Source organism: Serinus canaria, chromosome 20, assembly GCF_022539315.1.
Source record: "Serinus canaria isolate serCan28SL12 chromosome 20, serCan2020, whole genome shotgun sequence".
NCBI classification, from domain to species: domain Eukaryota; kingdom Metazoa; phylum Chordata; class Aves; order Passeriformes; family Fringillidae; genus Serinus; species Serinus canaria.
This window is the reverse complement of record NC_066333.1, coordinates 12,790,977-12,816,738: the sequence shown is the minus strand read 5'-3', so window position 1 is coordinate 12,816,738 and position 25,762 is coordinate 12,790,977. Positions and strand designations below refer to the sequence as shown.

Here is a 25,762-nt window from a genome sequence, read left to right as displayed (position 1 = left end):
TTACAATCAAACAGGGCATAAAAGCATCCTCAGTTTCACTGTTCTCTTTGCGTTGCTTCAGGAATTTGATTAATGCCAAATGAAAGGAAGTAAATAAGTGTTAAAATCCCACCAGTTTATATGAACAAAAGAAATAACCTTTCTTGAGTTGCTGGTTCCCAATCACAAGAACCTAGCTGTGATTACAATGGAAGAATGAAAATGAAATCACACACAGCAATGCTGTCCTGAGGAGATGAAGCACAAGTAATCCAGGAAATATGAGAAAAATCATACTCAGGAATTTGGACTCAAAAGCAGAATTAAGATTATTTGAAACACACTATGGACACCATAAATTGCTGCAACCTGGCCTTGGACACTTCCAGGGATGGGGCAGCCACAGCTGGGAATCTGTGAGAGGACCTGACCTCCCTCCCAGGGAACAATTCCTTCCCAATATGCCATCTAAACCTCCTCTGTGCCAGTTTGAAGCCATTCCCCTGTCCTGTCACTCGTTTATTCTTATTTGTCACCACATTCTTTCATTTGGACTCTGCCACTTTCATTGTGAACGAGGATCTTTCCTGTTCCCCTTTAGAGCAGTTTTTCTGAGTGCTGTTGCCATCTCCCTTTCTGAGCAGATAAAACCCCAGTTCATTTAGTCCTTCATACAGAACCCACCCAATAGATTTACTCAGTATTCCATCTCACCTTTTAGTTCTGTCCTATTTTTAAGTTGCAGGGAACTCCACATTCAGGAAGGGGACTCACCATGGACTCCCACAGCAGCAGGAGAGATTTTGCTTTCTTCCTGACTCCTCTTTTGTGGAAGAAACAACATTTTGGGGGTGGGGCAGCAGGGAGAAGAATGATGAGGGAATAAATATTCCTTATCCCCTGCTGCCTGAGATGGCTGCAGTGCATCCCACTTCCCCGTGGAATTGTAGATTTAATTTATATTTATGAACAGCTTGGAGATAATCAATCTATAATAATTTTACTCTGGATCTCTGCCTGTTCACACATCCATATCATCAATTCCCCATCTATTTGCTGGAAGGAAATGGTTCAGAGCAGAGTGGAAGCAGTGGCTCAGTAAGGCAGAGCTCAGCTCCTGGGATCTCTCCACTCCAAGGGGGCAGGTTGGGATCACCCTGCTGCACCCCAAAGGAGTTTTGTCTCTGCAGCTCTGGCTCTGCACTGGAATTGGTGGCACAACCAACAAAAGCACCCTGGGACCAAATGCCAAGCTCCAAAATTAAATGCCCAGTTAAATCAGGGTTAGGCAGCTGTTCAGGGATTGAGTTGTTTCAAGTATCAGGGATTTTTACACATTTCTTCAGGAAATTGTTCTGCAGGACAAGGGGGAATGGCTTCACACTGAAAGAAGGGAAATTTCGGTTGGATATACAGAGCAAATTCCTCCCTGTGAGGGTGCTGAGCCCTGGCACAGGTGCCCAGAGCAGCTGGGGCTGCCCCTGGATCCCTGGCAGTGCCCAAGGCCAGGCTGGACACTGGGGCTGGGAGCACCTGGGACAGGGGAAGGTGTCCCTGCCATGGCAGGGGTGGCACTGGGTGGGCTTTAAGGTCCCTCCAACACAAACCATTCTGGAATTCAATGTTCTGCTTCACCCAGTAATTAACCACTTTGCTGTTTGCACATCAGTAAAAAGAGCATGATTTTCCTGCAGTCACGAGGCAAGAGTTGCTTAAAATTCAAGTTTTTAAAACAAACACATCTGCTTTTAAAGCCAGATCCCAGAGCAGTGTAAATAATGCTGCCTTGATCACCTTCCACCCTGGCCTGGCCTGCTTTGATCAGATAAATGTGAAGCATCATGTTTCTCTGCCCTGATCAGATATCTGCAGGGCCTTGGAAGCAGCTTTCCAACACAAATATTGGAAATTGCCCACTGTAATTCCCTATTAGAATTCCTTCTGAAAAAAAAAAAAAAAAAAAAAAGAGAAATGCTGGCACAGCAAATATTTGAGTAACTGTTCTGAAAATTCTTGTGAAGACTGATCAGGAAATGGGGCAAATACAAAGTGGCTCCCAGCTGAGAAGCTGAATAAGGAATTTTTCATTTTCCCTTTCCATATTTATTCATCTGCAGGCAGAGCAGCAGCATTAACTGCCACGTGTTGACAGGCACTTCATTAGCTGCACTTTGAAGTGAAAGCTCATCAGAAGATGGATATTTAAGAGACTGCCTGGAAAGAGAAGCTGGAGCTGAATCCTGCATCCATGGAGTGTTGTGGTTGCTGTTTGTGACTTCAAAAGCAAAGCTACTCCTGACTGAATTCTCCACCTACTGGAGCTTGGATTCCTGTCCTAGCAAAAGGACAGTGCATTCAATGTGCCAGGAAAAGATAAATTCACTGCACAACACCCCACAGAGTCTTCAAAGCAAGCTGAGTTTGAGGCCAACCTGTTGTCTTTTGGTTTTTTGTACCAAAAAACCAAACTCTTTTTTTTTTTTTTTTTTTTTTTTTTAATCCTTGATACTTCATTAAGAAATGACTGAATTCAGACTGGATTTATTGCTGTTTTACACTGGAACTACACACAGCAGCCTGCCAGAAGGTCTCTTCTTTCCCTCATTTCATCCTGATGTTCAGCACACATCCTGCTTCCCAGCTCTGTTTTCAAACAGGCTACTCAGAGGAGGAGGTTTCTGTAGCAGTAACAACTACAGAAAAACCTCCCTCTCCCTCTTCTTCCCAACTTCCCTCTCATTCCAAGCACCTGATTCCCACAGTTCCCCAGGAAATTCACTCCCAAGTGGCAAATGTTTGAAGCTTTGATTATTTTCAAGCATGTTTACTTTGTAAATATCTAAACATATATATTTTTTAAACATAAATAAAATATCCAAACTGCATCTCCAGTGGGAAAACCCAGCTAAAGAAGCTGCAGGAGCAGCAGCCACTCAGGTGCATCTGGGTGTTTGGAAGCAGCAGATTTCTGGATTTGAGCTTGAGCAGAAGCCCAGAAAAGCAGTTATTGAACATCCAGTGACTCAGTAAAGTTTCATACAGCCCTTCTATGAAATGAAATGAAGAATGAATAAACTTCAGCCTACAAACCATAAGGATCATGGAAATGGGAAGTGTGTTTTTAGAGTTAGCCCTAAATTTAGTTAAATCATTATTTCACCTGAGGAACAATGTCTTCCTGAGCAATTGAGACCCCAAACTGAAGCCTGATCTGCTCTGTCACAGAACATTTTCTGCTGGGTAAGAACAGACCCCCCTGATCCCAGCTTTTCAGACTTTTAAAGCAAAGAAATGAAAGGAGGTTTTAGAGCTTTATCTCTATTAATGATTCATTTTAGTAAAGAACTCTGTGATCTCTGGGGGATATTCAACAGAAGCATTGAACGGAGAGAGGATAACATTCCTGATTCCATAAACCCAAGAGCACTACCACAGCTAAATTCACCTCCCTGCTGCTGCCCGTGGTGGGCTTGGCAGCAGTGACCTGCAGCCCCAGTACCTTTTTCCAGAAGAGCTTGCTGAGGGGCAGGGGGGTGGCTGAGCCCTTGGTGCCCTCCCGGGGGGGCTCTGTGCTCACGCCCTGCGGAGGGGCCGCGGCCTCCGGCGCTCTCGGGTTCTGCTTGGGCAGCGGCTCTTGGCAGGGAGGGACATTCCTGTCTGCTTTCACACAGGCCACAGGAGGCTGCTCAGGGCTCTGGGAACGAAAGGACATGCAGATTGTGGGCAATGAATCCAGCACGCTCAGCCATCACCTGGACAGGTGAGCACTGCCTCTCCCCGTTCTCCCCTGCCCTTCCATCCCTGCTTGCACAGCAAAGCCAGAACACAGATAAAGAAATTAAAACACCTAAAAACTGAGCATGCCAATAAGAATTCCCCTTTTCCTGCATCCCCTCCTACTCACTTTGGTGTCGGTTGTCTGCTGGGTTTCTTTCGCAGCCTGCAGGGAAACAAAACACAAAGATGAGTCTGTCTGAGGCAACGGCAGCGCTGCACTTCCACAGGCCAGCAATTGTCTGGGTCACCAATTATTTTACTTTTAGTGAATGTGTGTGCAAGTCCTGGCTCCTGCAGCCATGGAAACTGATCCCTGGAAGAGTGGAGGCTGCTGGAGGGAATGCCAGGTCCCATCCTTGTACCTGCACCAGCTTGGTGCTGCACTCTTTGGGCTTGTAGTCTTCAACTTGTTCTTTAAAAATACGTCTATTTATATATGTATTCCCATATTCACATTCCCATTGAGCTCAGATAAATCACTACAGAGATTTTAAAGGTATTAACAGTTTTTTCTGTGTCTGCAGCTTCCAGTGCTCAGGGACACAGAGCTGGGTGTTTTCCGTGGGAATCACCAGGGATGTGCTCCCGTCACCTTCCAGCAGGAGGCTCGGATGCCTGCGATCCAAAACACACGAAATGCTGGACACCCCGGGCACGGAACAGCCCTGGCTCTGGAACACGAGCGGGAGCTCTGCCAAGAGCAGCTCTGCAGGTGCTGGAGGTGCTTCCACCCAGCCTCTCACATTTTTGGGCATGAGGTTGGATTTCCTCTAGCACAACCATTCACTGATGGGGCTCCTGATGTCATCAGGATACACAGGGCCAGGAGGAGCCAGATAAATTCCTCCTTGGCCAGGGATGTTGGCTGCAGCTCTTACCCCTCTCACTGAAGAATGACCTGAGCTGTACAAACCCCAGCCACAGCCCGGGCCAGGCTGCAGCAGCCTGGGCAGACTTTGGGAAGCTCTGCACACAACAGGTGAGACATTCTGCAGGGCAGGTGAGACATTCTGCAGGAGCCAAGAACTTATTTTTGGGGTCAGCTCTGACAAACAACATCCAGAACGGGATGAGGTGAGAACAAGGGTGAGGATGGCATGGGCTGGCTTCAGCATTAGTGCTGCAAGGGAGGGATTCACCCTTCTCTTCCAAGGGAAACTTCCATAAATCAGCACAGTTATATGCAAAATTAGCATGGGATGAAGGACAAACATGCACGGATGGGAAGAGCATCACAAGCTGCTTTAGAGTTAGGATTTTGTAACACAGGAGCCTGAAAAACAATGTTTCTGTTAACTCACAACCTCTTTAAACTTCCACTAAATATTCCAGGGACTCTTCTCACTAAAATTTATCACAAGATTAATTATTGGAATGGAATCTTAAAAAATGCCAGTCAGGTTTGGTTTTTGCCAGGAAATCTTAATTCATTATGAACAAGTAATTAATATTTTAATTTTATCAAGAAATGAAGCTGAGATATCAAATTTAAGGTTTGGGGAAGAACTGCACACTTGAATTCACTTGGAATACTATTATTCCTTCAGTAATATGCAGATGAATTTTTTTTCCCCTCAAAAATGAGATAGTGGAAAGAACGTTTTTGGTTTTAAAATGTATTAAAGAATGCCCTATGCCCTGCATTATAAAGCCCCCTACTCACCAGAAATTCCACGTGGGTGTCTGGAGGGAGAATTAAATATTAATTATGTTCCTCCCCCACTGGAAGGGTCTCTGCTGCATTCTCTGGCTTAAAAAAGCTGCAATTCTCTGCTTGCCTGCCATGTTCATCTTCAGAGAGTTCAGAAATCTTCAAACACAGAACTGGAGACCTACAGTTTTGGTAGTTTCTGGTTTTTAACATAAAAACTCATGTCCTCTGAAACAGCCATTTGCTTGACTGTGCATTTTAAAGCCCTTTAAAGTACTCATCAAACCTGGATTTTTTTCTACTTCAAACTAAATCAGAATAAAATTAATTAATTATCTTGGTTGCAGGGAGAAATCTCTATTTCTGCAGGAAATTCCACATTCCAGCCTCCTCTGTGCTGTATCAGATGACCCAAAATGCCAATTTCAGCCAAGTTCTGGTGTACATTAATGACATAAAACCTGATCTGTGGCTGGGCTGAGCTCCCAAACCTCTCTGGTCTCAGGTTTTGGTCACCTCTACACAATTCATTGTTTGTCAGCACCTCTGATCTTGGTTTTTAGTGGCCAGGGGGGTTTAGTCCGTGTTAGTAACTGGCAGGAATTATTGCTCCAGGGATTGCTGCAGAACCCCGAGCTCACAGAGGGCCCAACGAGAGGAAGGAGCAGCTCTGGATGGTTCCCATCCCCCCGGCACAGAAATGCTCCCCCAGGGACCTCCAGAGCTCTGCACATCTGGCCAGATGTTGGGAAAGAGCTCCTCTCTCTGTGCCAGCTGTGAGCCAGCTGTGATTTCTCAGGGTTCTGCTGCTCCTGGAGCTCCATACCAACCTTGTGCCTAAAGAGTTTGCTAAAGGTGCCGTGGCCTAGCTTGGGGCTCTCTGCCTTCTTTTTCTTGGCTCCTTTGGAGGGGGATTCTGCTGCTGCCTTCGGGCCAGGCTGTCCCCCAGGGCCCTTCTCCGCCCTGGAGCCCTTGTGCACAACAGCAGGTGCAGGTGAGTGCTTACTGCAGACATTTGCTTTATCAAAGACAGTATTCCATCATCACACACGTGGCATTAAAGGAAAATATTCCCTCTTCGCTCTGGATAAATTGTGGGTTTTTTCCCTCAGTCACTTCTCAGCTCTCCTCAGAATTTCTTTCACACGAGCAGCAAAATAAAAGCCAAGGCAATCCACCCGATTCCAAATTAAACCACAACTTTCCCTCTAAAATCTCCACTAAACTGAAACTTAAATCCCACAAACATCTGCCTTTCCAAGTCACAAAGAAGCAACTTCAGACTTATAATTTTAAAACAGGCAAATATATAAACCTTCAGAGGAACATTCAGTCTTTTTACTGAAGCATAATAGGGACTTTAAAATGTTTTACAGAATGCATTATTTGGGAAAAGGGCAGTGTGAATATTCATGATATACACTGCCTAAGATATTTCAAGCTTGCATTAATGTCCCTGAAATTAATTAATTAACTGTCTGAGGTCTCAGGCTTTAAAGCAGGAAGATGCCTTTGATTACCTGGCCTGGAGGAGAATGAAGGATTATTCCTTACTAATTCTCAAATTGACCCTTATTCCTGCAAAGTTCTAAATCCTTACACTTCCTGAACACAGAGGGACACAGGATCAGCTCAGGGCCTGCCACAGGAGGGTGAGGTCAGTGATTGGGGCAGACCTTGTCCAAACAACCTCTTGGTTTGTAGGAACTGCCTGGGCAGGTGTGACCGGGCTCTGAGCTGGTGTGGGCACAGAGGGAGGGATGGCACCGAGGGATGGCACCAAGGTGATGCCTCAGGTTTGGCTTTTCTATGTTTCAGGTTCTGTGCTGCTTTAGTGTGAGGGTCTGGGTTCATATTATGGGATGCTGAGCTCTGTGCACAGAGCAGGGAGACAAAACAATTCCTGCTCCAGCTGGGCACCAAGGACAAATGATCCCAATCTCAGCCCAGGAGCACAAACCCCGTGGGCTGGAGAGAGAAAAACAAGGGTGGGATTGCCTGGGCTAAAGCTGGGCTGGCACAATGAACTGCAAGGTGGGAATGGAGCAGAGCTGATCCCAGGGAGAGACCCCGTGCCCGGCCGGGCATTTTGGGGCCATTTTGGGTCATCCTGGGTGCAGCCCTGGCTGGGCTCTGGTGCTGCCCAAGGTGGATCCATGCAGGAGATCCTTGGAATCAATCCCTGCTTTATTCTTTATCTCCATCCATCTCTATCTAGGGCAGCCTGCACAAGGCATCAGAGGCACAGCCAGCACCGAGGGTGTGCCTGGCTGCTGGCAGCACACGTGGCCCAGCAGCTGATTAGAGCTGCAGCCAGCACTGATAAGAGCCTGACCCTAGAGAAACAGAAAGTTCTTCTCCCCCAGAGGGTGCTGGGGCACTGCCCAGCCTCCCCAGAGATCATTCCTTGCTCCAAAGCTTCCAGAGCTCCAGGAGGGCCTGGACAATGCTCTGGGTGGGATTGTTGGGGGTCTGTGCAGGGGCAGGGCTGGATGAACCTTTGGATCCCTTCCAGCTCCAGGATATCCCATGATCCTAACATTTGAAGGCACAGCAGCCACCCAACAGCCCCATGGCACTTGGGAAAACTTCACTTAGCAAAGCTTTACCTTTAACACACTTCAGTTGGTTTTTTTGGGGGGGAAAAAAGGGCCATTATTTCCTATCAGCCAAAAAATCTGCAGCTTTCTACCTGGGAGCTGATAAATTAACCTCCTAAACACATTTCCCCCTTACTGAAGTACAAATGCCATATCAGATAAAGGAACTCCCAGTGAAAGAGAACTCACTTAATCTCCTGAAAGGAGTTTGCACATCCTGCAAGTCACCCGGGTTTGTTTGCCCTGCCAGGTGTGCCAGCAAACCAAACCCACCCACAATATTCCTGTCCAAATGACAGCAGCACCAGCAGTCACCTGGCACAGGTGACAGAGGCAGGGAGGGAAATGGGGTTGGTTCCATCCAAACCAGATTGTTCCCCACCTCTGGGAAGAACTGCAAGTCTGCCTGAGCCAGAGCACGTTAATAACTGCATTTTCTGCATAGCTTGGAAAAGCTTCACCCTATTTGATGATTTTCAGAGTTATTCAGAATTACTGAGAATAATTTTCAGAGTTATTCAAGTACTCACCAACTTTGCTGCAAAGACTGAACATTGAATAGGAAAAAAGAATAAAAAAATAGGAGAACACCCAAAAATGTTGTTATTTTGGCTAATATCTGTGCGGAAAAAACACTTCAATTTTTAGGGCTTCATTCCTTGTTTCTTAATAAAGTTTCTTCATGGCACAAGGAAAACTGTTCTATGAGTAAATGCAACTTTTTTTGTGGACTCAAAATTTTCATGGAAATTTTATATCAAAGACAAGTCAGAGAAACAACCAAAAGCATCACCAATCATCACCAAGCTTGCAGAAAGCACGACAGATTTTGATTGTAACAGATGATATTAAGAATGGCACTGTTCTGTCTCTTCCTTTTCAGTTTATCCAGGGGAAAAATATTTCAAATTACTTCAAGTGATGACATCAGTTGGGAAAAAACCCAACAAAATGAAGAGGAAATCCCTGTGTGAAAAACACCTAATGACCAGTGAACAAGGAACTGCCTACCTTGTCTTCAGAATCACTTTTGGCTTCAGCTTTGCTTGGGGAGACCTTAAAAGAATTTGAGAAAAAACAGTCACTCAACCCAGCCTTTCAAAAGATGGAAAAGATCAGCCTGAAATCAGCAGGTTTTATTTGCACAAAAGGAAAATACAAATACTGCTTGCCTCAAGTGGGAAAACTGATAATGCAAATATTCCTTGAGAACACATAATGGCTACGGTAAAAAATGCCCGGATCGAATATTTACTATTCAAGCTTCTAACCAATTAATAAAAATGAACTTTTAGAGGTGGTACAAAAGGAATACCAAGCAGAAAGTCTTTGAGACAGTTCAAGACCTGTATCTGTGTAGAAGAAGTTTGCAGAGCAGGTGGCACTCACTTGATCATTTCAGTGTCCCCCCCACACCCCTCCTCATCCCCCCAGGACAGACAACATTCTACATTTCTTTATACATTTTAACATTACTTCTACAAATTTTCCAATCCCACAGGGGATTTTTGGAAGCAACTGAAACCCGAAGAGATGGAAAGGCAAGGCAGAACTTACCAGTGTTCTGAGGAAGCTCATGACTGAGCCCTGTCCTGCAGCTGCCTGGGGACTGTCCCGCTCCGCCTGCGCCCTCCCAGGTGCTGCAGCAGCCAGGTCTTGCTCACCTGCAGAGTCCTGCCCAAGCTGCTTTGGGCTGCACTCATCTATCTCCTAAAACATAAAAGGGGGCACAGATTGCTCAGTGCCAGCTTGCCTGATTCCCCGTGGAATGCAGAAGTGGCTTTTGTGACTTGCTGGGAGTCACAACAGCAATTCCAACCATTCCTGCCCAGCCCACGGGCAGAACAATCCCGCATTTATCCCTCTCCTTCCCCTCTCTGCTCAGACACTCAGCATTGCTGCTGCTTGGGGGAATGCTCTTCTCAGCCACAACGAGCACAGGGCGAGCCCCAAACTCCACTTCTGTCTTTCCAAGGCTGAACTTGTGCAAAATGGGAGCAAACTCTGAGATTTTGGCCCTGCCAGCTCCGTGTCTGAGTGCACCGTACAAAGATGGCTTCTGGTTCTCTATTTTGCCATGCCAGGAATCATTTTTATCCACCAAACACCAACGTGACACACATTAAAAGAAGGAAAAAGGCAACAAATCAAAGTAATTCCTCTTAGCCAGATGGAGCTGCCTCTTCTCTTCATGGAATTACACTTCACAGAGCCCCAGAACATTTTCCAGGGCTCTAGCACTCACAAAAGCAGGTAATATTAATGTACTTGTTTTCTGTTTAGACAGCTGGACAAGGGTCTGCTTCTAAAAAACCATTTCTTGAATAGTTTTGGAGAGTTTGGCACCTCTCACACTGAATTTACCTTCCATTTTGGCCACCTTTGCCTGGAACCTGCACAGGAAAGCTCAGCAAGAGCATTGTGCAGGAGAGAGTGACATCAAAGGTATTTTCCCCTAACCAGCCCATTATACTCAGTGCTTTTTTTAGTGGGAAAAATTAGAATAAAAGTGTTCTGAAGAACCTTTCCCCGTGCTGGGTGATTAAAATAGCACAATAATTGTATAATATGGGTTTCTTTATGTCACAAGTGGAAGGAATAGACTTTAAATGGTTTAAGACTTCAGAGGGATCAGGACAGCTGGGTGTGGGGTGGGCAGTGCCAGCAGGCTGCAGGGAGTTAAAGTGTCCATTGAAATGCCAGAAGGGACTCCAGTGTTATTCCCCACCCACCCAGTTCTGCAGGCTGGCCCAGCAGCAGCAGAGCAGGGCTGGAATGCTCAGCAGGCCCCTGAAGGGTCTCACACAGCACTCTGTGCAGCTGCCAGCCCCAGGAACAATCTGTCCCATGCAGGACACGCGTGGCCACGCCAGCCCGGGGTGGCACACACAGAGCTCTGGTGCCATGGAAAATGCTGGCTCTGCTCCAGGAGTTCAAGGGACAACTGAGGCAGGAGGAGGAGGAGGAGGAGGCTGATGTGCTGCTAAACAAAACCAGCTTCACAGCCCAGTGCCTGGTGCCATCACAGTCTTTGGAGCTGGATGCTACCAAGAAAAAGAATCAGATTTAATAACTTTTGGAATTACAGACAAGCCCAGTGCATCCTTTGGGATTCATTTTGGGAGAGAGATGCACACAGCTGCATCCAGCACCTCTGGCTGATCCAGGACATCTCCCTGACAAAGTCACACAGAAGAGAGAAAGCCACTGCAGATCCTGAGGACTGGGGCCATCCCAAAATCCCTGAACTCCAACCTCACAGCTCAGGTGTGCCCCATTTGCTGTGCCCATTTCAACATCCTGCAGCCTGCTGGCACTGCCCACCCCACACCCAGCTGTCCTGATCCCTCTGAAGTCTGAAAGCATTTAAAGTCTATTCCTTCCACTGGTGACATAAAGCAATCCATATTACACAATTATTGTGCTATTTTAATCACCCAGCACGGGGAAAGGTTCTTTAGAATGCTTTTATTCCAATTTTTCCCACTAAAAACGACCCTGCCCAAGCCGAGCTGCCCTTGGCTACAGAGAACCACCCCAGCCTGGCCTGGGAGAGGGGCTGTGCTCCATCCTGTGCTCCCCTGGGAACGTTCCTGCAGGAAGAGCCCAGGCTGGGGCCATCGGCACTGAAATCAGGCACAGAGAACACACAGCCCTGCAGGATCACGTCTGCAGAGCCACAAAATCACCACAAAAGCCTCTGTGGCAGCTCCCTGCTCAAAGCCCCGGGGGTAAATAATGAAAGAAACCCCAGGAATAACAGAAGATCAGTATTAGGAGCTAATAGATGCTATGTAAATGTTCAATTCATGTCTTTGAGAAGCTAAATTTGGGGGTAATAAACACCTTAAATATACTGTAGTTTCAGTTCAGTCATCAGGAAAAAAAAAAAACCCCAAACATATCAAAAGAATGTATTCCTGCCAGCACTTTTGTTTGCATGAATCATGGCTCAGTGAAACATTTCAGGCATATAATTTATCTTTTCTTTGGCTTACATAGTAAATGCTTCATGAATTCATGAATTCTGCCCTTGTTTTAATTATGCTGCGCTCTGAATGTAGTTTTGTAGACCACAAAAATAAAGAGTGGCTCAGCAAACACAGAATGTTTGTGCAGCTCTTAAGCTACAACTGTGGAGCCTCTCTCTTACTCACCAGCAACGCTGTTTGTTTTGTCTTGGCACTCAGCGCAGGGAAACTTTGCTTTTAGCATTTACAGATACTACAAGTCATAATCCACAAAGGAAAAAAGAGAAAAGAGGAGCTGTTGGCAGCGATATCTTGATTTTTAGTACGATTATTTGGTAGCAGTTTGTAGTTACTACAGTAACAGTAATTAAATTAGGCATGGTCATTCTCCCATCCAGCAGGAGAATTGGAACTTCAGAGGGAACAGAAGGCAACTGTGCTGCAAGGCAGAGCCACAACCTTTGTTTTAGGGATTGAGTTAAATTTGGCAACACATTGCAGTGTTTAGCTGATGTATTTTCCCCAAAAAAAGGTGCTTCACTCCTCTCTGCCCCCACCATATATTCCTTTTCATATCTGAAAGAGCCAAAGTTATAGCCCAAAAATTCAAGCACAAGTTTAAAATTCCTCTCCCTGTGATCCAGATCTGTCATTTATTTACCCAGTGAGCCCCAGTTTGGTGATTCCTCAAAGATGTCCATGGTGCACCTTAAAGCACACACCTGGGAGGGGCAGAGGCATTTCTGATAACCAGTCCTGTCCTCAGGAATGTTCCTGGGCTCCAAAAAGCTGCTGGGATCCTGCAGACACTCCCTGCCAGCCCCAGCAGCACCCAGGGCTCAGCAGTGCCTGGAATTTCCAGGTTATTCCCACCAGGAAGCTCCAGGATGGGGATGGGTACAAGGGGACTGGGGCAGAACTGCCAGCCAGTGGAATTAATGTGAAATCCAGGTGTTATTGGTACAATAAAGCTTGATCTGGATGAGCAGTGCTTCCCTGCTTGAACTGGGATAATGATTTAGATTCCCTTCAGTCCCTGATCATGCCCTGCCTCACCTGAGCTTTCAACAGGACTGTTTGCTCCCAGCAGTGTTTAACTCTGAATTTTAGTTAAAACTGCTCCAGAGTGCTCTTGCCTTGGACTGTCACAGCATTCCTTCAGCAGCACCAGCTGTGACCTTCCCCAGTCTGTAAATGAAACAGTGTCACTGCAGTGACAGCAAAGTAGGAAACGAGAATTTGGCATTTGGTGGGAAAAGAGAGACAATTCCTGCAAGCCTTGTTGTGTGTGACAGTCAGAAATATCTGCAGGAATTTGGGGTGTTGAAAAGCTCCATTCTACGAGGCTGAACACAGAAGTGCCAGTGTGCCCTGAACAGAGGATGCATTGCAAATTATCCACCCTGTTCTGCTTAGGTGCTGAATGCATTTATGGGTTCTTTAAAAGTGCATCCCGAGCTGTCTGAAACACCAGTGATGGGAGCACTCCTGAGGGGCGGAAAAATGCAACTGTTCCTTCTCAAAAATGAACCCTCAGGAAAATATTGCAATATGTAAATTTATACAAGAAATGTGCTCTTCAAATCTGAGCAAGTCTAAAGTAGAGAAGACAAAGATTAAAAATAAAAGAATTTTGGGGCAACTTGCAATGCTGGCAGTGTAAGCAGTGAGTATCCCATGAGTAAAGTTCAACACTACCCAGAGCATCCGTGATCACCGTGTTATTTGCAAGCCTGAACTGGCCAATAAAAGCAATTATTCAAAAGGTATTTACACATTGGTTTTTCCCTCCTGTTCCTGACATTAGACAGGGTTTCAATTTGATCACCAATTCCTATTATTCCCTTTCACAGGATGGGCTTCTTCTGTAGCTAATTACCTGAAAATTCTACCTTTGCTGACATCAGATCTGGCAGGAAGTGCAAAATCTAAACTCGTTTTAACTTCCAGCTCCTTTGACCAGAGTGCACTTTCAGTTAAGATCCATAGTTTCTTATATCACATTCTCATCCTGCAAAATCATTTCTAATGAACCACTTTTCCTTGACTAAAACATCCCAATAAGCTGGAGTACAAAAATCACCGCTGCATAATATTCGTTATTTTGCGTATCCAGCAACGATTGCTGGAGAAGCAGGGCTATTTTAAAAATGACACAAAACACACCAAAGAACTTTTAGAAACCCATCCAGTGTCAAACTCCAAGGTCCTACAGCACAAAGAAGTTATTTGGTTTCAGGTATTTTTGCTTTCATTTGCAGCTGGCAGCTGCTCCTCCTGGCAGTTGGAGCCGTGTTGCCCAAACCTTTTGGGGAATTGGAAATTGAATGAAACTGGAGGTCAGGATTTAGTCATGAGACAGAGCTTCACTCCTTGGCCACAGGTTCATTTTCCACACCTCTGTCCTGGGGGGTTACCTGTGGTCATTTCAAGGGCAGCACTGACCCATTCCCACCCCCACAGGGAGTTATCCCACCCCGCCAACATTCCCAAGAGGTTCCCCCAGCAGAACCGAGGTGTCAGGCTGTTGTGGGGAGCACTTGCCTTGCCCAGCGGTTCCCCGTGGGGCGCGCCGGCCGCGATGTTCCCGTTGGGAATGTCCAGGCCCTGCCGTCCCTCCTCAGCGTCACCTCGCGTCCTGCCCGTGCCCTTCTCCAGCCTGAAGATCCTGTCCAGCAGTGTCACTTGTTTGCCCCGTGGGGCGGCCACATCGCGTCCCTCGGGTGTCCCTGTGAGCTCCACGGCCTGCGGCGGGGCCTGGCCCGGCCTCTGATGGCTCCCGTGCTGGGGGGCTGCCCCGGGCCCCTCCGCGCCCTCGCCCGGGCCTTGGCTGGCACCGAGAGCGGCCTCTGCGGGGGCCGGAGCCGCCGCTGGCTCCTCGGCAGGCGCTGGCACGGCCCAGGGGAAGGCCAGCAGGGAGCGGGGCCTGGCAGCTGGCAGGGCCCTGCTGGCAGCGCTCCCGCCGCTCTGCCCGCCCGCCCGGGCACCGCGGGCCGGCTCCGCCGAGGAAACGGCAGCGTCCTCCCGGCCTGCAGCCGCCCTGGCACCCGCTGCAACACAGGAGAGAGGGGATTACCCATGGGCACCATGGCACCCACTGCAACACAGGAGAGAGGGGATTACCCACGGGCACCATGGCATCCCCTGCAACACAGGAGAGAGGGGATTACCCACGGGCACCATGGCACCCACTGCAACACAGGAGAGAGGGGATTACCCATGGGCACCATGGCATCCCCCTGCAACACAGGAGAGAGGGATTACCCACGGGCACCATGGCACCCGCTGCAACACAGGAGAGAGGGGATTACCCATGGGCACCATGGCACCCACTGCAACACAGGAGAGAGGGGATTACCCACGGGCACCATGGCATCCCCTGCAGCACAGGAGAGAGGGGATTACCCACGGGCACCATGGCACCCACTGCAACACAGGAGAGAGGGGATTACCCACGGGCACCATGGCACCCACTGCAACACAGGAGAGAGGGGATTACCCACGGGCACCATGGCACCCGCTGCAACACAGGAGAGAGGGGATTACCCACGGGCACCATGGCACCTGCTGCAACACAGGAGAGAGGGGATTAGCCACGGGCACCATGGCACCCACTGCAGCACAGGAGAGAGGGGATTACCCAAGGGCACCATGGCACCCACTGCAACACAGGAGAGAGGGGATTACCCATGGGCACCATGGCACCCACTGCAACACAGGAGAGAGGGGATTAGCCACGGGCACCATGGCACCCACTGCAACACAGGAGAGAAGGGATTACCCACGGGCACCATGGCACCCACTGCAACACAGGAGAGAGGGGATTACCCATGGGCACCATGGCACCCACTGCAACACAGGAGAGAGGGGATTACCCATGGGCACCATGGCATCCCCTGCAACACAGGAGAGAGGGGATTACCCATGGGCACCATGGCACCCACTGCAACACAGGAGAGAGGGGATTACCCACGGGCACCATGGCACCCGCTGCAACACAGGAGAGAGGGGATTACCCATGGGCACCATGGCACCCGCTGCAACACAGGAGAGAAGGGATTACCCACGGGCACCATGGCACCCGCTGCAACACAGGAGAGAGGGGATTAGCCACGGGCACCATGGCACCCACTGCAACACAGGAGAGAGGGGATTACCCACGGGCACCATGGCACCCGCTGCAACACAGGAGAGAGGGGATTACCCACGGGCACCATGGCACCTGCTGCAACACAGGAGAGAGGGATTACCCACGGGCATGGGCACTCGGGCTGGGGTGAGCTGGGTCTGAGGGCACACTGGGGACCCCAGTGCTGCTGCTCAGCCCCCAGAGAAGATTTCTGCCACCTATCACTGAAATCAGTGTGAATTTTACCCTCTGCTCATCCCCAGAGCTGATTTTTGCCACCCCTCACTGAAATCAGTGTGAATTTTACCTTCTGTTTATCCCCCAGAGCTGATTTTTGTCACCCCTCACTGACATCAGTGTGAATTCACCCCCTGCACAACCCCTCTGCAGTGCCCACGTCAGTACCAGCCCTGTTTGGCACTACTCAGCCCAGCTAACAGCAAATTAAAATCAGTGATATGCAAAAAAAACCCAAACCAGTAAAACTGGGGACAGTTATATATCAAAGTATCACCTGCTCCTGTGTCAAAGCTAAGGAAACAAAAGGAATGGGAAGCACCAGGACTGATCCCATCTCCTGGCTGGCCAAACTCCCAGGAGGGAGTTGTGTGCAGTCAGAACTATTTCACTCATTTCTCCTCTCCCTCCTGCCTGCACCTCTCCTTTGCCTGTGGGTTATTTTGAGCCTGATTTGAATACTGATAAATCACATCCCAGCCAGGTTTCTTATCCTTACATTTCTCTTTACATTTCACATTTCTTCTCTCACAAACTGTGGCTCAGAATCACATTTCCTCCCCCAAAACTCACACAAATCATTCCACATGTACACACGTGGCCATCACGCCTTAGATGCAAAAACCCTTTTGATTTAAAAGGATGTTTTATGATTTTATAAAACAATGGTGCTTTGATAACACAGCTGAGGTGAAAATCCCTGGTATGGGATTCACAGGCAGGAAAAGGCAGCTCCTGCTTTGCACAAGACAAAAGAAACAAGAGACAAAAGAAAAATAGTCTTGCTTGGATCTGTTTTGTGGCCGGGAGGCAGAAGCACAGATGATGTGGTGTGAAACCCCAATAAAAAAGGGTCTCGTGGAGAGGTAAATCCTTCAGCTCCCCCTGAGCTCCAGCTTCTCTTCCCTGCTTGGGCTGGAATATGGATCTGATTTCCCTGTCAGTCATCACCACATTTCAAGGATGAATTTAGATGTATTTAATTATAACTGTGGAAAGCTGACAGGCTCAAACCGACTTGCTGAATTAGAACAGGAAAATTGTCAGTTTCAATGTAAAATTGAAATTAGTTCAAATTATAATTGTAATAGTCTAGTCAATATTATGCCTTTCACATTTTCCTTTAAGAGAAAGAAAACCCCAGACACCAAAAAAACCTGACTGAAACACATCTTCCACACAGCACAGAACTTCAGTGTGAAATTCTCTGGGATTAGGAGAACAGAAGGGCTGATATTTAAAAACGCAGAGGTGGTTTCGAAGACTTTATCAGAACACAGAGCCAGGACATGGATTTTTTGTCCTTTTCCAACACATGAACTGTTCTCTTCTTGTAAAACATTTCCTGGTGTTCCCCAGAAACCCCAAACCCCTACAAGAGTCCACAATCCCCCTACACTGCAGCATTTTGTCCTTTCCTAGAGCCTCCATTTGGGCTCCTTGCAGCAACAATTCCCCCAGGGCGTGCTGGAGACACGAATTCCACCCGGAATTCCCCCAGAGCCTGGGCACACTTTGTCCCAAACGTGGCAGGGACCAGCAGAGCACCCACCCCTGCCTGGTGATGCTGCAGACAAAGCCCTGCCCTGTATTTCCACTTTTTGGGGCCAGGGCAGAACCAAACCCCCACAACTACCAACCAGCATCCAGAGAACTTTGGCAAGAATTCCTTATTTTTCTTTTTGTTGTATTTAAACTTTGCAGCCTCTGCAGAGCCACATTTCCATGTCAGAGCTGGACCACGGGTTCATCCCCTAATTCCAAGCCACACATGAATATTTACTGTTCCTGCAGTCCAAACCTCCCCCAGGGCACTTCCACCCCCTTCCCAGCCCATACCTTCACCATTCACTGCCAGGGGAGGGCTCTGAGCAAACACCACAGATCCATTTGTAATACCATCGGGAGACTCCGGGAGAGGCTGAAATAACAAAAACCAGAGAGTTTAGGACACCAAAAGGGTGAAAATTGCACTGGCAGCAGCCAGGGGAGGTGGGAGTTGCTCACCTGGTAACTCTTCACTGTGCAGGTGTTGTCATCCTCAGCTTCCTCTGGCACGCTCAGGTTATTCCCCATAGCTCCTGTGAGGAGGAGGAGAGACAAACCCCAAATTACCCTTTTCTGTCATTAATATGAATGCACCAGCAGGCAGGGGCAGGTGTTACAATCCCTAAAACCCCACCCAAGGCACCTGCCCCAACCGAGCCCATGGTGCTCAGGGCTCACAGCTGCTCCCCAAAACGGCACCAGCCAACAAACTTTTCTTGTTTGTGGAGGCAAACTGGGCTGCAGCCCCACCTGCTCAGGAGGGAGCAGAAGAACAGGGCTAAAACCTGAGCAGAAATTACAACAGCCTGCGTGGTTTTGTTTGGGTTCTATTTAATAAAGAGCAGGGAGAAGGAAAGAGGCAGCATGGAAAGGCATCACACGTGGAAACTGAACCTCAGCCTGTGTACTAAATCACATAAACCTTCTGGGAGTTTATTTTCCTTTTATTTCCCTCTTAATTTCAAATACATTTAGGGTCCTTTCTTTTCTTGTCCCTTATTTTCTTTTACCCTTAATTCAGAATACATTTATGTACCCTCTGATCTTGCTCTGTGAATTCCCTGGGGCCAAACACTCCCTGAAAAACGGTGGAAGAGCAAAGCAGACCCGAGTGAAGAAGGGAGCTCCTGTTGACTCAGGATATAAATGTGTGCTTGCTGTTAAAGTTCCCAAATAAACAACGAGGAGAAAGCCTCCTGAGCCACACCTGGAGAGAGGGAGGTGCCCAAGGAGAGGAGGCTGGAGCTGTGCTCACCCTCTGGGATGCCCTGCACAGCCACACAGCTAACAGAGTTATTACTGCTCTGCTTCCTGCCTGGAGGAATCAGTGAAGCTGCAAAGAATGGAGGAGAACACCTCCTTTAAATAAATCAGAATAAATTTTAATTGAACCACTCTAGCAACCAGGGAAAAAAAGGAAATCAGTAGTGTTAGGAAATGACCTTGCCTAGGATTGGGATGGGAGAGCAGGGTCAGCTCTCAGCCCCAGCCCCGGGTCTGCTCTGATTGCTGAGGGTCTCACAGGGTTTATTCCTCAGCTGATATTCCCAGGATAAATCAGAAGTCCAGATTTGGATGCACAACGAGCTCCTGCCCTTGCTCTGTGGCTGTGTTCTGGCAGCTTCCAGGGTTATCCCAAGGCAGGAGAAGAAAACAAGATCCGAACCCAGGCTCAGGGGAAAATTCAGTGTCTGCTCGAATCTGGAGGATTTGTTTTGTCCTGCACTCCCAAGGCCTGGTTTGTGCCAGGATGGAATATTTGCAGGTTTGCTTCCTTTCTCACACGTGCTGTAAAATCTGTGTGAGAGAGAGAAGCAAATTCCTCTTTTTTTTTTTTTTTCCTTAATTTCAACAATTTGTAGCTGATTCTCAGCCCCTGCAGCTTCCTGTTGAAGCAGATTTCCTCCCTCCAGGTGAGCTGTCTGGAGCTGATGCAGAGCAGGGACCAGAGGCTCTGATCTCTGGCAGACTTTGCTCTAGGGGAGCTCAGCCATTTCCTAAAATCCAGTTTATAATTCTCACTGAAATAAAACACACACAGCAGCCATTTGGAATTTCAAAATATTTTCACTCACAGGAACTCTCTCAAGGAAAGATGGAGATGAACAGGAGAGGCTTTTTGCTAAAAATGGGAAGAAAACTTGCTACACAATCCCAAATGTGATCCCAAAGCACCAAACTGCTCTCTGCTGTGCTCATGGAGAGTTTGGAGCTGGGGCTGCCCCATCCCTGGCAGTGCCCAGGGCCAGGCTGGAGCAGCCTGGGACAGGGGGAGGTGTCCCTGCTCTGGAAGGGTGGCACAGGATAAGCTTTAAGGTCCCTTCCACCCCAAACCCCTGCATGATTTAGAAACATCCACGTGTGCTATTTCTGCCTTATTTTAAAGAAAAATGACCGGTCACTGCCACCTATAGACAAATGTGAGCAGAGCAGTGAGGAGCCGAACACAAACCGAGTCAAACTGGCAGCTGATGTCACTGCCGTGCCCTTGTGCCAGCTCCTGCCGCTGACTGTCCCCGTGTGGCTCCAGAGCTGACAAAGAGCAGCCCCAGCCCTGCCATTCCCATGGAATGGTTTTGTTTTTCCCGGAGTGCTCACATCCATTTTTCTCTCATTCGATACACAGCAGCTTAAAGCTGGAGTTGTTCAACGTGAAGGCAAACAAAGGCAAATAAAGGAGCTCTCAGGATGTGTTTGAGGGTTAGATAATCAGGGAATTGCAGCAGGATTGGCTTGGAAGGGCCCTTGGAGATCAGCCAGCCCAACCCCTGCTCAGGCAGGGCCACCTGGGGCAGGTGACACAGGAACTCAGCCAGGGGGTTTGGGGTGTCTGCAGAGGGGGAGACCCACACCCTCCCTGCAGCTGGGCCAGGGCTCTGCCTCACTCTGTGAGAGAAAATGGGACAGCTTTTATGGGAGAAGATGGACTTGGAGGACTGAGAGGCAAGAACATTCTTCAAAATGAGAGCAAAGCCCCTAAAAGTCAGCAGGAGCTGCAGTAACTCCTGTCCCGAGGCTCCCTTTCCAGGTACAGCTTTGTCACCAAGTTCCAAGGGTATTCTCCTTGTGGGGGCTCCCTCAGGCCAGCTGGAATCCAGCCTGACTGGTTCCAAAAGGAACATGAACTACCAGCTTCTACAGCTCTGAAACAATCCCTTTCCCAAATTATGCCTCGCTGCTTCCATTGTAATGCAGAAAATAATTCAAAAGGAAAATAAATGCATTTTTAATTGGTTCTAATGTTGTGTGCACCATAGTGTGCCAATTTCAAGGCTTGGGAAAATCCCCCTTTTTCACTCTCTCTCTCTCAAAAATCATTGGTTTGGTCCTGGCAGAATGGTAAGAAAAGCTTTGAAAATATGAGAGGAAATTACTGCAAAATCTCTGATCTGCTGTGTGCTGCTAAAGGCAGCCAAGCCTCCCCTCCCTGATGCACTGACCAGCCTGGAATATTGCAATCACCCATGTCTGAAAATGCCAAAAGCCCACAATTAACTCCTCCCTAAAACTTACCGTATGTTGCATTCAAACATCACAGAAAATAATCAATTTCCCTGCCCTTGGAACCCAGGTGAGCCTGCAGACATGGCCACGTCCAGGTGGAAAAGCAGAATTTTCAGCTGGGATTGAGGAGGAGCGAAGAAAGGGCTGCTGACAGCACAGAGTGCAGAAATTCTGCTTACCTTGAGAGCAGCTCTGCCTTGTCCTGCAGGGAGAGGCACCTGGGACTGGGGAGGGGGAGCAGGGCAGGTGGCTGTGAGCCCTGGCAGAGCTGGGCAGCAGCAGTGGGCACACAGGGACAGCAGGAGCTGGGACAGCTGGGATGAGTCACCTACAGCAAACAAGGAACACCCGGGAGCAGCCAGGAGCCAGCCTGGCAGGGGCTGGGCACGCAGGACATGCTGATTTACAGTCCCTATTGCTCTTGGGACACTTTAATACAATTCTTTCAGCCACTCCACGCTGGAGCCAAGTGGGAAAAGCAAAATAGTTCAAACATTCACGCCCTGGGCTCTCAGGGAGGGGACAGCTCCACAATGCCACCAGGTGAGCAAGGAGTCCCAGAGTGGCTGGGGAAAGCTCTGCCACAAAGGTGTGCTCCCATTCTGCAGGAAAAGCCAGGGCACTGCTGGGGAAAGGCAGAGCTGGTGCTTTAAAGCACAAATACAGAAAATGAGACTCGCAGGAGCTCCTGAGATCCTTGGAGAGCACAGGCAGGACTGCTGGAGCAGAGCAGCAGAAAACAAAAAATGCTTTTGTGAGAGCAAAACCCAGGAAAAGCCAAAGCAGCAGAGCAGAGCTGCACAGAGGGAGGGAAGGAGATGAAGGAGTTACCTGGGGGAGAGGGGCCAGGACAGCCTCTGGGAGCTGGAGCTGGTCCAGGTGATGGATGTGCTGCTCACCCAGCCCTGCCTGCTGTGCCACTGTCCCTGTCCCTGCTCTGCCCCACGGTCACACAGGGAGTGCTCACAAACACTGGGTGCAAACACAGCCGGGGTGGAGCAGCCCCGTGCCCCTCCCAGCCCTCCCCAGGTGTTTTCTGTTCTCAGCTCTCTGGCCACCCAAACCTGCTCCAGGGCGCTTGTGTGTCCCTGACCTGGGGCAGCCCCACTGTGCTGGACCCTCACAAACCCCTTCCCAACATGGGCTTTCCCCAAATGCAGGAAAAACCCAAAGTTCTTTCACTGGCAGGGCTGTTTGCTGTTGTCAGTGTGGTTCCTGATCCCCCTGCAGAGTGTGCAGCCTGGGTGGCTCCTAATCCCCCTGCAGAATGTGCAGCCTGACTAAGTGCTGCTATTTTAAAGCCATTGTCACCATTTGCTGCTCCCTCAGGTGAGTCACAGGGCTCACTCACACTGGGGGTGGCTGCAGCAGGGAGAGCTCTTTGTTCTCAGTTGTCACAGCACCTCAGCCAATAAAACCTGCCTTTGCAAAGTGAGGTTTCCACAGGCAAGCAAAACAGCAAGAGAAAATTCCCAATTTTATGGCATGGAAGGAGCACCATTGACTTGCTTGCAGCATCCAGCTGGCACTCTTATTTCAGAGCTCATTGTGGGTTGGGGTATAATTCTGTTACTGATCATGACAAAGAGAGGAAAACAGATTTGTCAGGAGGGTTGTGCTGGCTGGGGAGGGTGTCAGGGGTTTCAGGGGTGATGAGGAACCTGCAAGGGTGGAACCAGAGCAGGAATCTGCATCCAGCTCCTCAGCAGGGCGTGGGAAGGGAGGGGACATCCTGATTCCCTCATTTCTTCCAGCCCTGGGTCAAGCACCTTTCTCATTTCCTCCTTGGTGCAAATCCCTGTCTGCTCCAAGCTCAGGTGATATCCCACCAGTCCAGTCTCAGAATTCCATCCACAGACAGGATATGACTTAGGAATGGTCCCTGGAACAGAATTTACCCCTGGGCTGAGGCACAGAACCCCAGCCTGGCTGTGAAACCACTCTCCCATGCAGTAATGATGGACTAATTGTCTTTTTATTTTGATTGTTTGGTCTTTCTCCCTGGTTAAAATATTATTGCAAAGTGGTTTTCAAAAGCAAGATGTAAATATTTAATTCCAGAAATGCTTCATTTCTCTAAGAGGTCATTACACTCACTACAAATTTGCACCATATTTTGCCTTCCACTGGTGTATTTGCTCCTAAAATGTTTTCAAATTCAGCCTTAAAACCTTAATATTCATCATGAAGGAAGTGATTTGGATCATCATGTCCTTTACCTGTGAATGTAAGAATTGCAGTGCTCCTTTTCCTCCAAAAAAGGCTTTTCCTTGAACTGAGCCATCACAGTGAGCTTTATCCTGATTAATTATTCATAGTTGTGTGGACAATGAACCATCCATTCTTTGAGGTGTCTTTCAACTCTTTAATATCCTTTCCCGGTAATTTCAAAGCCATCCCATGTTTCAATCAAGGACAGACCAGAGGGACACACGTTGAATTTTGTTTTTCCAAACTGGGAATTATTTAGCTGGGTGGCAGCCACAGAAAATCTTCTGCAAAGCACAGGAAACTGTGCTGCTTTCACGATTTTTCAGCCCTCAAAATGCTATTTTTTTCTTTCTAAAAATCTCCACTGAAGCTGTCACCAAATAAATCTTCCTCCCCTGCAGGAAATGCTCAGCTCGTGCATCTGACAGCTGCATAAAACTTCCTGTTCATCAATGGCACAGAGCTGCCAACAATGATCAATGATTAACCAGCTTCTCTATGAGTGTCCAGGGCCAGAGCCAAGAGCTCAAATATTGACAGTGGAGGAGCAGAGGACTCCTGGTCTGTGTCTGCATCTGCCACACGTGCTCTGGAGATGGTGGTGGGTGGTTGGAAGTGAGGGTTTCCATCTGCCAGGGTTCATCCAGCAGAGCACGAGGGATCAGCAGCAAAACCCCCCTGGCAGGGAGGGCAGAGGGAACCTGCAGGAGAACAGCTGAGCAAAATTAGGCATTGCTCCAGGGGAATTCTGGCAGTTTGGAACAAAATGGAAATGAGGTTTGGACTCAGCTTTGATGTTTCTCTCAGAAGAGGATGGATGGAGTGGATCATGGATCCTTTCAGATGACAGAGCCCAGCATTTGCAGGGATTGCTGGATCCTGGATCCTGGGCAGGGAGAGCTCTGGGAGCCTCCTGAATCCCAGATCCAGCCCAGCCCCTGGGCCTCTGAGATCCATGGGATTTGTTCACCTGGAGCCTGCATTCCCAGGACACTCTGAGACCCTCTGAGGGTCCCACTGTCAGTTCAGCCTACTTAGAGGCAGTGCACTGAGTGATGCTGTCACACAGCTGGGGCTTCCACACCTGGCAGACCCCAAAGTAAGGTGCTGGCACTCTGAAGTTCCTGATATCCATTACAAAATCCGTAATCCTTGGGACAGACACGAGCTGGAATGTCATCACCCAAACATCCCATGCCCATCACCGTGAACATCCTCCTCTCTGGGGGAGCAGCTGCTGCTCTGAACTGCAGAGGGAAAGCACACCTGAGCTCCTGGTGTTCCTGTAAACCTGAATAGCCTGGCTCAGAGCCCCAGGGAAAACTGCTTCTGCTGGAGTTCTGCTGGAGTTCTGAGCTGGATTGGACCTGGCTGTGTACAGCTGGTGCTTCCTGGGGTTGCCCCAGTGATGTTTTCAACCAGCCAGGTTTCCCTGCTGTATCCCACAGAGTTCCCATTAATGCTCAGGTCTGTCTTGTGTTTCAGCACTGTGGTCTGGTGGGTAGTGAGAAGGAGAGAATGACTCTGCAGTGCAGGAGCCCTGGGAAGCAGCACCATCCCTCTCAGCAGGCCCTGGGTCAGGCTGCAGCCCCTTCTGTGGTCTGGCTCTGCAGCAGCTCCAGCAAGCCCAGAGGAATCCCTGCAGACCCTCAAGGGGCTGGGAGCAGCCTCTGGCTCACACAGCTGGAGCTCAATGGGAAACATTCCCTCATTCTGCTTCCAGGGATGCCTGAGCAGCATTTTTAAATGATGTTTCAGCCTGGAGCTCCTGCAGACTGTGAGTCAGTGCTGATGTAGGAAGGGAGCTGCTGATCTGATTGTCTCTTCATCCCCCTTCACAAAAATCCCCCAGGTTCTGCTGCCACTATTCTTCTGGTTCTAAAGAGGGAGGGTTACAGACCCTACACCAGCTATTTCTCCACGTGGGAGCTTCTAGAGCAGATGAAAGGTTCCTGTGTCAGGACTGAGACAGAGAGTTATTGTAGCTGTGGTGCCTCAGTGGGTGGAACAGGCATCTGAACCACAATTACTCTCCTGTAGGAGCACTTTAGGTCTCTATCAAATATGCAGTGATGATAACAAGACTATGTCAAATATTCACTTCCTTCTGCACAGCCTGGGTCACCCCTCTGCCCTGCAGGCTCTGCTTTGAACC

General features: G+C 48.6%; 1 protein-coding gene across 1 annotated transcript in view; it reads right to left on the bottom strand.

Annotated features, from left to right (window-relative positions):
* The window catches only part of BCAS1 (brain enriched myelin associated protein 1), a 33,811-nt gene extending 11,487 nt beyond the window's left edge, over positions 1-22,324 (bottom strand). The window contains exons 1-9 of the mRNA XM_030230058.2: positions 22,228-22,324; positions 18,352-18,425; positions 18,184-18,265; positions 14,523-15,028; positions 9,565-9,717; positions 9,019-9,063; positions 6,238-6,378; positions 3,884-3,919; positions 3,479-3,673 (exon numbers count right to left, since the gene is read on the bottom strand). Of these exons, the coding sequence (XP_030085918.2) occupies positions 3,479-3,673; positions 3,884-3,919; positions 6,238-6,378; positions 9,019-9,063; positions 9,565-9,717; positions 14,523-15,028; positions 18,184-18,265; positions 18,352-18,420 (1,227 nt within the window). The 5' untranslated portion in view covers positions 18,421-18,425; positions 22,228-22,324. The remainder of the gene's footprint in view (positions 1-3,478; positions 3,674-3,883; positions 3,920-6,237; positions 6,379-9,018; positions 9,064-9,564; positions 9,718-14,522; positions 15,029-18,183; positions 18,266-18,351; positions 18,426-22,227) is intronic.
* Between the last annotated feature and the right edge of the window lie 3,438 nt (positions 22,325-25,762).